Source organism: Macrobrachium nipponense, chromosome 9, assembly GCF_015104395.2.
Source record: "Macrobrachium nipponense isolate FS-2020 chromosome 9, ASM1510439v2, whole genome shotgun sequence".
Lineage (NCBI taxonomy): Eukaryota > Metazoa > Arthropoda > Malacostraca > Decapoda > Palaemonidae > Macrobrachium > Macrobrachium nipponense.
In genome coordinates, this window is record NC_061110.1 from 100064397 (window position 1) to 100077923 (window position 13527).

General features: G+C 38.4%; 1 protein-coding gene across 1 annotated transcript; it reads left to right on the plus strand.

The window, feature by feature from the left end:
• Positions 1–5430: 5430 nt before the first annotated feature.
• Positions 5431–13303, plus strand: LOC135218248 (uncharacterized). Its single transcript, XM_064254411.1, has 3 exons — positions 5431–5518; positions 7071–7158; positions 10056–13303. Exons 1-3 carry the CDS (start codon positions 5513–5515, stop codon positions 10328–10330), a joined length of 369 nt encoding a protein of 122 aa, XP_064110481.1. The 5' UTR covers positions 5431–5512; the 3' UTR covers positions 10331–13303.
• The last annotated feature ends 224 nt before the right edge of the window (positions 13304–13527 follow it).

Sequence of the window (13527 nt, forward strand, 5' to 3'; positions counted from 1 at the left end):
ATATATATATATATATATATATATATATTATAGATATATTATATATATATATATATATATATATATATATATATATATATATATATATATATATATATATTCATACTTATTTTCTTTTACTTTTCACCTGATGAAATCTTCTTTCATAATTCTGGAGTTATTTCCATGAATACATACATAGAAATAGACAGGTAGATAGATATGAAGACAAACATTCATGCATATACGTATACATACATTCATGTGAGCATATGTACATATTAGGTTAATGCACAGACATGTGCACCCACAAACACAATTGTTTCGCCCAACATGTTCAATTCAAAATGTCATCACCAAAGCACCAAAACATTTTGACAGTAAATGAAAATAAAAAAAATTATAATAATACTTGAACATACTGAGATTTTGACTATATACATGAAAAATAAAACTAAACTAATCTATCTGCTATGATCATTTTACCTCATAAAAAATTACAATAATAATTGAACACTTAGAATTTTACTATATACATGAAAAATAAAACTAAACTAATTCATCTGCTCTGAAAAATCTTTACATTTACATGTACTTCACTTTCACTTTTTGGGTTGTTTACAGGGTCTACAAAACCAATGTTTTGCCTTAGGGACTGATGACATACCAGGACACTTTTGGTGGTGCCAATCAAGGCATGCATCACAGCCAAGACTGGCCGCATTATCAAGGGGTTCATAGCAGGTTGAACAATTCCAAGAAGTGTCTCCCAATTTTGCCAATGATTTCATGACCACCTCCCATGCTGCCAAAGAAAAGTACTTTTTGATGCGTGTTAAGGCTACAGATTCATCCAAACACTTGTGCAGCATAAATTCGACTCTTCTAGAATTGCCAATCTCAACTAAGCAGTTCCCTTTCATCAAGACATCATCAATCACCTCATCCTCCATCACAAGCCATTTAAGCATCACTGAAATGCAACAACATGAAAACAATTGATGATTCTGAGTGTTGGACATTCAAAGATTTTTAATGTATCGTCCCAACTACTTACATTTTGATATTACATTTTCAGACACATACCCTTTTCTTTTTCAGGTGGTGTTATTCTGAGAAATGACACCAGTGTTTGGCTTGTCTTTCCTTTTTTCATGGTAGGCCAACAACTGTCAAATCCTTTCCTTTTGGTCTTCCTCTTTTAGCCATCCTAGGTGGCATCCTGATATCAGTTAAAGTGCTTATTCCTGTTTAAGAGAATGAGACTACATTGTTAGCAGAAAAGACAGAAGACATAATAGGTGTCCACTTTTTGTTCAGATCATATATTAACTTACCTTCACTGTTTTGGTCAGCTAGCAGGGTGATATTATTGGTAGAAAAGAATTTGTTCAACAACAGATCCATTAGCACAATTGCACAGTTGACATTGCCCTTCAACTTGACTATGTTTATACTTATCGAGAAAAGTGATGAATACTTATCGAGAAAAGTGATGAATTCTTCCACTGTTCCACCTACGCCCAATAGTTTTGAAATGTGCCCTTGAGATTGACCGTTGGCATGAGCATTCTTGGTAGAGAACCTCAGCATTTCATTACCCATCTGTTTACCTTGTGTCGCTTGTCTGGCCAATTCTCGCAGCTGCCCATCTCCAGCAATAGTGGAAATGGAGTGGTAGAACTCATCTACAAATAGAAATATTGTTTTTACAGTATTACAATTATTGTCGATTGTGATAACAATTTTCTAACATTATTAACTACTAAGAGCATTGTATTGCAATATTACTGTTGAGATTTCTTTGTTTATATGATGCACCCTGTGCAGTTTCATCGAGGACACCAGCACGTTGCCTACTCGAAGATGATTCAGTTAGCGGCTGACTGGAACCTGCTATAGGATCGAGTTCTTCTTTATCTGAAAGGTGCAACGTAAATACAATAACATACACAACAAATTATCTTTAATTGTGCTTAAAAGTATAACAACGATTATTATACATAATATAGAAGTCATAATGATGATACAATGCTCAACCAAGTTGGCTTCGATCTATTAATCAGAGTTATTGATATTATTTAATTGATAATTTGTAATTACCATCATTTTCGGCAATAGGTGTGACTATGAATTCTTGGCCATTCTTTAGGTAATCTGCTACTGTTTTCAGTACTGAGCGTGTGTGCATACTCCTTCATACCCTTTTCAGACGCTACTGATGCCACAGTTTGGAGGACATGGAATGTCTCCCTATACTTTTCATGCTGGGATAGGACTCTGGGCCTGGCTTGACTGCTAATACGGTACGTTGTCTGGTCACTGGTTCCGTACTAGTAGGCCTAGTATTTTTGGAGTGATCAAGCTCATTGGAGAAGGCGCAGTGATTTGAAATGTATAAAGTTCTTTTACCCACCTAGCAGCACATAGCTCCTTGTCAAACAGACTGGTACTCTGATTTTGTCTGCAGGCAAGAATATGCCGACAAGGAAGACATACTTCTCCAAAACGGACAGGAACAACTCTTATTGATTATATCTGATGTACATTTTCCGCTTCGAGATTTCACTGTGAAACACTGGCTGGAGAGTGATGCTGTGCACCTGCCTTCACTCATTACTGTTAACTGCTTCATAACATGTCCAAAAGCGAATGGAGTCAAGTACTGCTGGTATAGGTACTGTGAAGAATCTACTTGATACTTCTGAAGAGGAATCTTGGTCTGAACCACAATAGCCATGTGATCCCGCTCTAACGTTAGTGACCGTACACATTTCATTAAGTCTCGCCAAAAGATTACCACACTGGAGCACTTAGTGATGACAGCCTTTAACTTTTGGTTGATGTGCTCTAGTCGATTGTTTGTCCTGTTTGTAAAATTCTCATTCTTGTAACACTCGACCCATTCTTCCTTTATGCTGGGCCAGTTCTTATCAAAGTATTCTGTTACAGTCTTTATGATAAGAGCTTTGAGGGCTTCATATTGTTTATTGTATTCTTCAACACTGCAGGCATAAGCAAGTTTTGTCAGAACTTCCAAGACTATCTGTTGTAGATCTGAAGAAATCTCCATTTTCTCTGTATTTACCTCTCTCTTAAAGCTATGCATGGTGTAAAATTGGCATATCAGCAGCTTGGAGTTTGGTAAAACTTCTTTGATGACATCTCGTTCAGTCATATCCTTGTCACCCATCACAACTTGGATGAGTGATGACTTGGGGTTGTGCTTCTGGAAAAGTTTCACCATCTCTCTGAGAATTGCCCAGTCTTCTTGAACAACAAACCAAAATTCCACTATCTCGGATATACCATTTCCGTCAATGACTAAAATAACATATAATGGCATGCGCAAATCATTAAATTTATATGTTGCATCTATCAAGATCATCTCTGGATATGGCGAGAAAACTCCCTGCATTTGCTTACTTTGATAGAAAACTCCTTGAAGGAAGTTTTTTTCATCTATATAAGTATTTCAACTGTACAACCTGAAATACATTTAGCGTAGACCCTCAATATCTGTAGAACTACACGGCATGTACTTTATCTAGACACTATATATGGTGATTATAGTCATTTGAAGACTAGACATCTTCCACTCTCAATGTAATAGTTATTTAGTTGTAATATAAGAGTCTGTCCAATAATTTTATCAGAGATATGAAATGCCAGCCATATTCTATTAATACAACGGGCCGTGTAATATTTAGATGTTATCTGACAGTTAGGGTGTCGACCATATGTACACCCTCACGAATAAAAATGGTCTCTAAAAAAATCTTATAAATTCTTCATGAATACTACAGTAACTATTTTCTTACCTTTTTCTTTCTTCATCTCTTTAAGAAGGCTGTCGAAGTCTGAACCACATTTTTTTGAGGCTAGATTATGAAGGTCTCCCAGTAGAACTGCCTTCCCCGTCTTTTGCGCTAAGTGATCCTGCAGTACCCTCTTATTAGCTTTCATACTGAGCATTTCCTCTGTAGTTGCTTTTGTCTGTGCATCTAGTCTTCTCAAATGTGGTAGGTGTTGAAAAGTTATGTAAAATAATAGCATAAAGAATTAGTATTTCATGCAGATCAATGAAAATATACTCTTTTCAATAAAGTTAGTAAGGAATAACAAAGATAAAGCATATTGTGGCGACAACGAGCCACCACAAGCACACACATCACCTTCTCTGCTGGATCTAATAAACTACTTGCCTTGTTTGAGGTATGATTATGGTCACCTGTGATTGACTTGATAATTAACTCTGCCCATCTTCTGTTGCTTGAACTGTGACCGTAAATGGGCAGCCTTTTTGAAAAGTGCTGAAACAATAATGAGGAAAATACATGAATGTTATGGCGTCTTCTCTTTATACTGAATTCATTGATGGCTCTTAGGCAGTGTAGGAAGTGAATGATCAAATTGCTATATTTCGTTTTAGAATTTGGATTATTATTTACGATTGATTTGGCCATTTACGAGAGGGGCGACTTTGGTAGTTTTCCTTACCACCATGGATACAGCAGAGCACGATTTCTGTGTATTTAAAATCCGCTTTGAATCTCCTCTTCGGAGCCTTTTTCAGGGCCGATTCTATCGTTTTTGACCTACGTATATACTATTTTTGAAAGTTTGAGTCTTCATAGATGTCTATGGCTTCTTTCAGCTCGTTAAAGCCTGAAAACTTCTGTTCTTCGGCTAAAACTAAGGCATTATTCCGCGGTTCATGCTGTTCCGTCGCCATTTTTCTTGCTGCTCTGATGTGCCTCAGGTGGTAAACAAGGGTTCGCGCATGCGCAATTCACTACCATACCAGTATCTACCGCGATCGGGGTAAAGCTGTCGTACCAATATCCAATTCGTTTTCTTAAATCATCTTATGAACTAGCATGACATAGTTCGACGAAACGAGTTTCAATAATTCAAGTAATTAGGGTTTAGTCAATTTTCAGCTTGGCAGTTGGCCCCAAGGACCGTACTGTACGATGTTTATTTTTGAAGGGTTAGGCCATACTGAAAAGTCTTGAGCAGCCCCAGGGCCACAGGTTTCATAGGCCTGGCTTAGAGATTAGTTCATATGTGGACATTTTCTTAGGCCATTTGCATATTCAGTAGTAACATTTTTATTAATGCAATTTTGGTAGTTTTATTATTTTTTTTTATCTTAACCCTCAAAACTAGAGTTTAGGTAGGCTGTCACGAACTCTAGGCTACTTTCCTAGTTTAGGTAGTTATGAAAGTGGTCATATTGAATATAATTCGCATATTCAGTTGCATAAAATGGGATGCAATATTTGTATTTGAAGGTTGTGCCTGCAGTATTTGTATTTGAAGCTGCCAAATCCTATGTAAAGTTAATTGTGAAGGCATTGTCTTTTTGAAAATACCTGTGAATTTGAAATAAATGCACAAATTTAAATTATTTGTAAACCGTAAAATAACAATGATTCCTTTGTTTACCAGAAAACCTCCAACAGGAAATCGGACTGCGCTCTTCCACCAAACCCTATAATTTATAACATAACTTCAGAGACCATCTAAAATGAAGGTAAGGTAAAGTATCTAAATTTGAAGGTGTAAGATTTTTTATAGTTAAATGTGGAGGCATTGGAAATAAGCCCTCTTGTGACTTGTGTTTAGGAATGATACCAGGGCCTCTTACTAATTTCTACCATTTTCTCATGTCCTGGTCATAATCAATTGCATATAGTTGCATATCATACAAGGTCTGTATATGCAGATTCAGTAGTTAATTCCATGATTTTACTTGAGATGGAAAAGTTTAGGTTAGAGCCTAAGGCCAGCACTGCAGCTTAATGGTAACATTCAATTGCCCAAAATTGCATGAAATACAAACCTTAAAGTGAAATGTGAAGGTATTTAGTTATTTTCGTGGTTTTACAGGAAATCAACGAGTTTAGATAAGAGCCTAGGAACTTAGTGAGCACCCTAGCGTAAGGGTTAGTTAAAATGTCGCCATTTTCTTAAGCCACTTGCATATTCAATGGCGAAGGATTGCATACAATGCCTTTATATGTAATTTCAGTAGTTATTTCCATGGTTTTACACAAAATAAATGTGTTTATGTAATAGCCTAGGACCTAAGGCCACCACCCTAGCTTAAGGATTAGTTCACAAAGGACTGTGCGATTTTATTTTACTTAGGTCCATTTGCATATTAAGTTTTGCATCAGGAATTGGCATGACAAAGTTCTATAATTCAACAATTTCAGTAGTTATTTTCATGATTTTACAATAAATAGGTAAGAGCATTAGAGGCCAGCGCCCTAGCTTGGAGTTCAGTTGAAATGTGGTAATTTTCTTAGACCATTTGCATATACAATTGCTTACATGTGATAGCTATGTTCAATTTCAGTAGTTATTCCTGGTCGTCCGAAGTTCGATTCTCGGCTCGGCCAATGCGGAACCAGAGGAATTTATTCCTGGTGATAGAAATTCATTTCTCGATGTAAATTGATTCGGATCCCACAATAAGCTGTAGGTCCCGTTGCTAGGTAACCAATTGTTTCCTAGCCACATAAAAATATCTAATCCTTCTGGCCAGCCCTAGGAGAGCTGTTAATCAGCTCAGTGGTCTGGTAAAACTAAGATATACTCAACTCAGTAGTTATTGTCATGGTATTACACAAAATAGAATTAGGCAAGAGCCTACAACCCCAGGCTTGCACCCTAACTTAGGGGTTACTCCAAATGCAGTGATTTTCTTAAGCCACTTGCATATTCAATTCCACATGATCACATACAGTTCTTGTATATGCAGTTTCAGTAGTTATTTTCTTGGTTTTACATAAATAGAAGTATTTAGAATAACTACAAGCATGAACCTTAGGCTACTCCCCAAGGTTGGATAATTATTAAGTATGAAGGTGGTCATGCTAAATGTAATCTTTATATTCTATGTAATTTTTATATTTAATTGCATAGAATTGCATGCAATATCTATATTTGAAGGCACCAAATATTAAGTAAAGTTAATTGTGAAGGCATTTTTGGCTTTTTGAAAATACTGCTAATTTAAATGCACAAGTTTAAATGATTCTTAAACCTTAAAATAACAATGATTCATTTATTTTTTCCAGAAAACCTCCAACAAGCAATCAGACTGCCCTCTTCCACCAAACCCTATACTAATTCATAACATCACTTCAGAAAACTTCAAAAATAAAGGTAAGACTAAGTACTATCTGAATTTCAAGTCTTGAGATGTAGTTAAAGTTAAATGTGAAAGCATCTGAAATATGACCTCTTGGGGCCTTGTGTTTAGGGTTAGGGGTGACTCTAGGGCCTATTATATAACTTAATTTCTGCCATTTTCTTAGGTGAATTGCATAAGATTGCATACAACATCTATATATGTAATTCCTGTAGTTATTATCATGGTTGTACACAACAGAAAAGTTAGGTAAGAACCTAGAACCTAAGGCATGCACCCTAGCTTAGTGGTTAGTTTAAATGCAGTCATTTTCCTAGGCCACTTGCATATTCAATTGTAGGATTGCAAGTAATGTTTATTTATGCAATTTAAGGTATTTTTTGGTTATACAAGAAAACAAGAGAATTTAGGTAAGAGCCTAGGACTATAGGCCAGCACCCTAGCTTAGGGGTTAGTTCAAATGCAGTCATTTTCCACTTGCATATTTATGTGCATAGGATTGCATGTAACATCTGAATATGTAATTTCAGTAATTATTTTCATGGTTTTACACAAAATAGAAGAGTTTAGATAAGGGTCTACAACCTTAATTAGGCCAGCACCGCAGCGTAGGGCAGTGGTTCCTAAACCTGACCACATGATGAATCTTAGCTGAGGACCCCAGCCAATCAAAAGTTATCATCATACCTGGATACCCAGTACACTATATGTAGTACATTTAATGAATAACTTGATCACAAAGTATATAAAGCGTGATGCTATGTATAAATAAAGGTTTTGCCACGGAGGAAAATGAAAGGCGAGAGAGCCAATAATTTTCGGTCTAACACGACCATTTACTTAGGCACAACTAAGTAAAGGGTCATGTTAGACCGAAAGTTCTTGGCTCTCTCGCCTTTCATTTTCCTCTGTGGCAAAGCCTTTATTTATTACATTTAATATTTGCATATTGCTTAATTTCCTGCACAAATTAAGTATTCAGTAAATATATAAAATATTTTCAAATTTTTTTTATTGCTTTAAGTTCAATACAAGTAAAATTGGTGAAACAGCAGTGGAGAACTCGTCAGACGATTTTCATTTTAAAACTTGTCCATCTTCAGTTCACACTTTCTGTAAGCATATTCACACTCTCTGTAAGCATAAAGAAATATACTACTAAAGGAACTACTAAGATTTTTGAAATAAAAAATACAATACATGAACAGAAATGTACTTTTTTAACCATCGGTTTGGCATTTTCACACAGTGCAAATGATTGTTGGTTATTGTGTATACAATTCATTGTAACTTTAATGCTAAACATTCGTGATAACTATGTTTTGTAAATTAGTAATATATTTCTACCAAGATGCTGTCACTTTTTCTCCTTTATAGCAACATAACCAATGACCTTTACATAGAATGCAAATGCGTAGCACCCAGACAGATGGAACAGCCAAATCCTACTGCATTTTGGGCGAATCATGAGACTCATTTTGGGTGGTGAAGGATGGGAGTTACTACGTCGTAATTAATGTGAAATTAAGCTTATGATGTAAATATTTATTATAATAAAGACGTGGAAGGTAGCTGCTTGCACATCGAAGTATCGATAACACTGACACTAGGAAAACAGAGAATCAGTGATGTATAACTTTTATTGTATAATAATTTTTAATTGTCACACACCCCCTAGGGCCTTGGGAACCACTGGCCTAGAGGTTAGTTCAAATGCGGTCAATTTCTTAAGCCACATAACATCTACATATGTGATTTCGGTAGTTTTCTTGATTATACAAGAAACAGAAGTGTGTGTGAGAGCATAGGACCTTAGGCCAGCACCCTAGCTTAGAGGTTAGTTCAAATACAGTCAATTTGTTAAACCACTGGCATATTCAATTGCATGGGATTGCATTCAATGCCCATATATGAAATTTCAGTTATTATCAAGATTTTACAAGAAACAGAAGAGTTTAGGTAAGGGCATTCGAACTTAGGCCAGTACCGTAGCTTAGGTGTTAGTTCAAATGCATCCATCTTTTAGGCCACTTGCTTATTTATTCAATCACGTTTTATATATATGCAATTTCAGTAGTTATTTTCATGGTTTTAAAGGAAATAGACAAGTTTAGGTGGCTGTTCTTTATTATATATTTGATTTTTATAGATTTTTGGCATTATGCCAAGCACTGGGGCAACTAAGGCCATTCAGTGCCGAAGCAGAAATTGACCGTAATAGGTTTGGAAGGTGTTACAAGAGGAAAACTTCGCAGTTGCACTATGAAACAATTTAGGAGGGGGTGGACAGTTAGATGGAAGGAGGAGATTAAGAACGGAGGTACAATAAAAGAAATAAAAGTAGTTGCAGTTAGGGGCTGAAGGGACGCTGCAAAGAACCTTAAGTAATGCCTACATTGCACTGAATGAGGTGCACTGACGGCACTACCCCCTTACGGGGGATAGGCTGTTTTTTACCTTAGGCTACAACCCTAGGTTAGGTAATTATGAAGGTGGTCATATTAAATGCAGTTTTCATATTCATTTGCATAAAATTGTTTGCAATATCTGTATTTGAAAAGAGCAATGTGAATGCATCTAGTAATTTTCATGGTTTTACACGAAATAGAAAGGTTTATGCAAGAGCATAGGAGCTTAGGCCAGTACCCTAAGTAAGGGGTGTTCAAATGTGGCCAATAACATAAATTTGCAATTTTAAAAGGATTTTTTTCTCAATTTTACCCTCAAAACTAGAGTTTAGGTTGGTTGTCATGATGACAATCTTTATTATGTTAAATGTAATTTAAGTATTTGGTTCCATAGAATTGCATTCAATATCTTGTTTTGGCATTGTTTAGAGAATACCAGATCATTTAAATGCAGAAAATATATTTATTTGCAAACCTGAAAATAATGGTCCAATTTTTTTCAGAAAATACACCACCAAAGAAAGGGCAATACTTGGGGAGAAAGACTACAGGAGCCAAAAGGCATGTAGCATACAGGGTGGGGTGGGGGCAGAAACATCAGGTCAGAAAGATACCAGGCTGGAAGATCAAAGGAAAAGAGCTGTGCATCCAGAGCAGCAGAATCTACCAGCCAGAGGGAGGCCACACTGGAAGACCAAAAAAGACCAAAAAGGACAAGAGCTACAGCATCCACAGCAGCAGATGTACCAGAGCAGAGGGAGGCCAGACTGGAACCTAGATATGAGGGTGAGAGCAGCTGCATCCAGAGTAGCCGAAGAACAGGAACAGAGGGAGGTCAGTCTATGACAGGTGAAGGCAAGAGTTTCAGGAGCCAGAACTCGAAGGTATTTCACAGCTTTGAGAAAAGCAGCATTTGAATACAGGTCAGATGTCATCTGTCACGATCTGTCATGAGCACCCTCAGGTTTCCATTGGAACGATGGATGTTGTTTGTCAACAATGCAACACTCGAATGGAAAGAAGCAGCTCCGGAACATTAATGCAATAATGGAAAGGTCAGTCCGCTCGATCCACTGCAATCGCTCATGCCAATAGATATGGTCAGTTCTTGGCTTTTCCTCGATAAACATCCAAAAGTACAACCATTTCCAAAGTACATCATTTAGTGCAAAGGATTCATGAGCCAGGTTAAATGCCCACCTTCAGTGTTCAAGTTCAGGTGTACCATGCCTTCAGATCTTTGCTGCTTTTGCCAGGAGCAGAACCCAAGTTTCTTTAGAGCCACTTCACTGGTTATGCAGGTGTGGAGGTCTTAAGGAAGGCATCGTTCTAGAACTCCAGAAATTCCTTCATAGGCAACATGACTGTATCACCATCTTCAAAACAGTTTTGGAGCTGCCCATAGAGAACCACAAGATCAGGATCAGGCCAGAAAAGAAGGCTGAAGGTGAGCACGAAAATTGTTTCAATGTCTCCGCCTCTAATAGAGGGCCTGTGGTGATGGTCGACAATGACTTTTAGCCCTTTAACATCATCCTTCACTAGAGGAATCAGACAGTTCAGAGGGTGACTGACACCCACAGGTCCTATGACTCCCTGCAGTATCCTCTGATCTTCTGTCAAGGTGAGGGCGGCTACTACTACTACATTCCCCACACCAATCTGGAAACTGGTGGAGGAAAAAATTGTCGTTACAAAACTTCATTGCTTACAGAATAATGTTACAAGCCAGGAACGAGAACCACCTTTTGAAGTACAGGATGTTGTTTCACCAGTATGTTGTGGATGTATGTCAAAATTGCAAGGTAGAGGTTTCGCTACATTTGAACCCCCAGCAGGAGTAGTGAACCACCGACTACATCCACCTCCAAGAGGCCATTGCCAGAGACGCTAACCCAGGGGAGTTGGGGAAAAGGGATAATCTTATCCTCAAGGGTCATCAGAGGTCCCAGGCACATGAAGAGTGCACCCAAGGTGCGATGACTTTTGAGGAAATACAGACACTCAGACCTCTCATCATCTTAACTTTCAACCTTAACTGGTGTAATTCAAAAGCAGCTGATTTCTTGGCTGGCTGTCACCTTCCCTCAGCCATGACCTCATTGCTAGGCTTTTCAAATGGAAATTGACCAAGATGGTTAATGTCAAATCCAAAGCATACATCATCTGAGAAACCCAGTGCTGTATGTATACCATCAGGTGGCAAAAGTGCAGCCTTCCCCACCCTCTCATGCCTTTCCAGAACAGCAAGTCCATCATCATCGACAAAGTGATTAGTGCAGAGATTTTAGATCCACAAGAAGATCCCCTACATAAAGCTGTCGTCACCAAGAACATGATCCAGGGTTCCTGCAGCAACCTCGACTTAAATTCAACATGCAGGGTCGACAGGAACTGTTTCAAGTTTTCAAAGGAAACTCGTCAGCAAAACTGAAACGATAATACATTACTTACTGTACCAGAGGCAAAAACCAGGAGTGGCAGGTCTACTCTGCCACAAATACTTGCAGGTCAAGGTGGACAACAGATAGGTTGTGCTGTACAATTTGCTCCTCTCAAAGATGTTCCAAGCCCACATCAGCGTCGAGTGGTGCAATTCAGTGAAGTCTAAGTAAATCTGCAAGTACATCAACAAGGGAAGCGACCAAGCCACGTTTGAGCCAAGATAAACCAGCCCATCCAGACGCCACTTCAACGTAGAGTGGTGCAATTCAGTGAAGTCTTGAGTAAATCTGTAAGTACATCAACAAGGGAAGCGACCAAGACATGTTTGATATGAGATAAACCAGCCCATCCAGGACGAAGTGCAGGCCTTCCAACTCGGCAGGTACATCTGCAGTAGTGAAGCCATCTGGAGAATTTTGGGCTTCCAGGTTCACAACAGGTACCCGACTGTGCCGAAGCTCAGTGTTCACATGAAAAATGGTCAGTCTACTTCAAGCTGGAGGAAATGCAGGTCCCACCAAAGACTGCCTTGATGGCCTTCTTTGAGGTAGGTCAGAAAGACCACTTCAAGTACTACTCACCTGGGATTCTGGCACCAAAAGTTCAGGAGGTGGAAGCAAGCAAAGGACATCAAAGGCTTACCCAGAAGTCAAATCCACCGATACCCTGGGATGTTATTTACACGGTTCATCATTCTACCATTGAGTGCTTCTACTTCAGAATACTTCTACTTAAGAATACTTCTGATGTTGTACAGGGACCTACACCATTCACGAGCCTGAAATTGGTGGACAGTCAAGCCAGCGAGACTTTCAGGGGGGCCAGTGAAATGTGAGGTTTGTTAGAGAGCAACCCGAACTGGGACCTCACCCTGACTGAAGCCACTCTGTCACAGCTGCCAAAGAAAATTGGACACCTTTTGGCCATTTTGCCCATCACCTGTGCCATATATGTCCATCCCTTTCAGCTTTGGGAAAAGTACAGGATGAGCAAAGACATTCTGCACCAAGTGAGGAGAGATAATCCAACCCTGACATTTGACGTCTGTGATGTCATTGCAGGAGTTGGAGTGTGTGTGTGGCGATCTTGGTGGAAAACCTTGAAGATTTACAGCTTGGCTTGCCTTCCTGATGATCCAAACATTTGCCAGTTGTACCGAGAGGTTCCTCATGAGTCCAGCTAAAGCCCTGATGACCTAGTATCAGATTCAGGGCCTCTGTAACACGGTTTTTTGGACTTTGCTCCTTATCAAAGCATTGGATGTAGCTGAAAGTTGACATAGCATTGGATGTAGCTGAAAGTTGACATATGTATATTTTACAACCACACAAATTTTGTCAGCATTATCAATAACCTAAACCAGATAGTTTTAATTTTTATAGAGCAAAAATGATCTAGCCGACGCCATGGCCAATTATTATGAGCCAAGACGAAAAACATTCATTACGTAAGCAAGGTAAACACCTTTTAACCCCTTAACAAAATGTTGCCCTGTCCATCCACCAGACAGAAACTCATTCACCTTGTCCG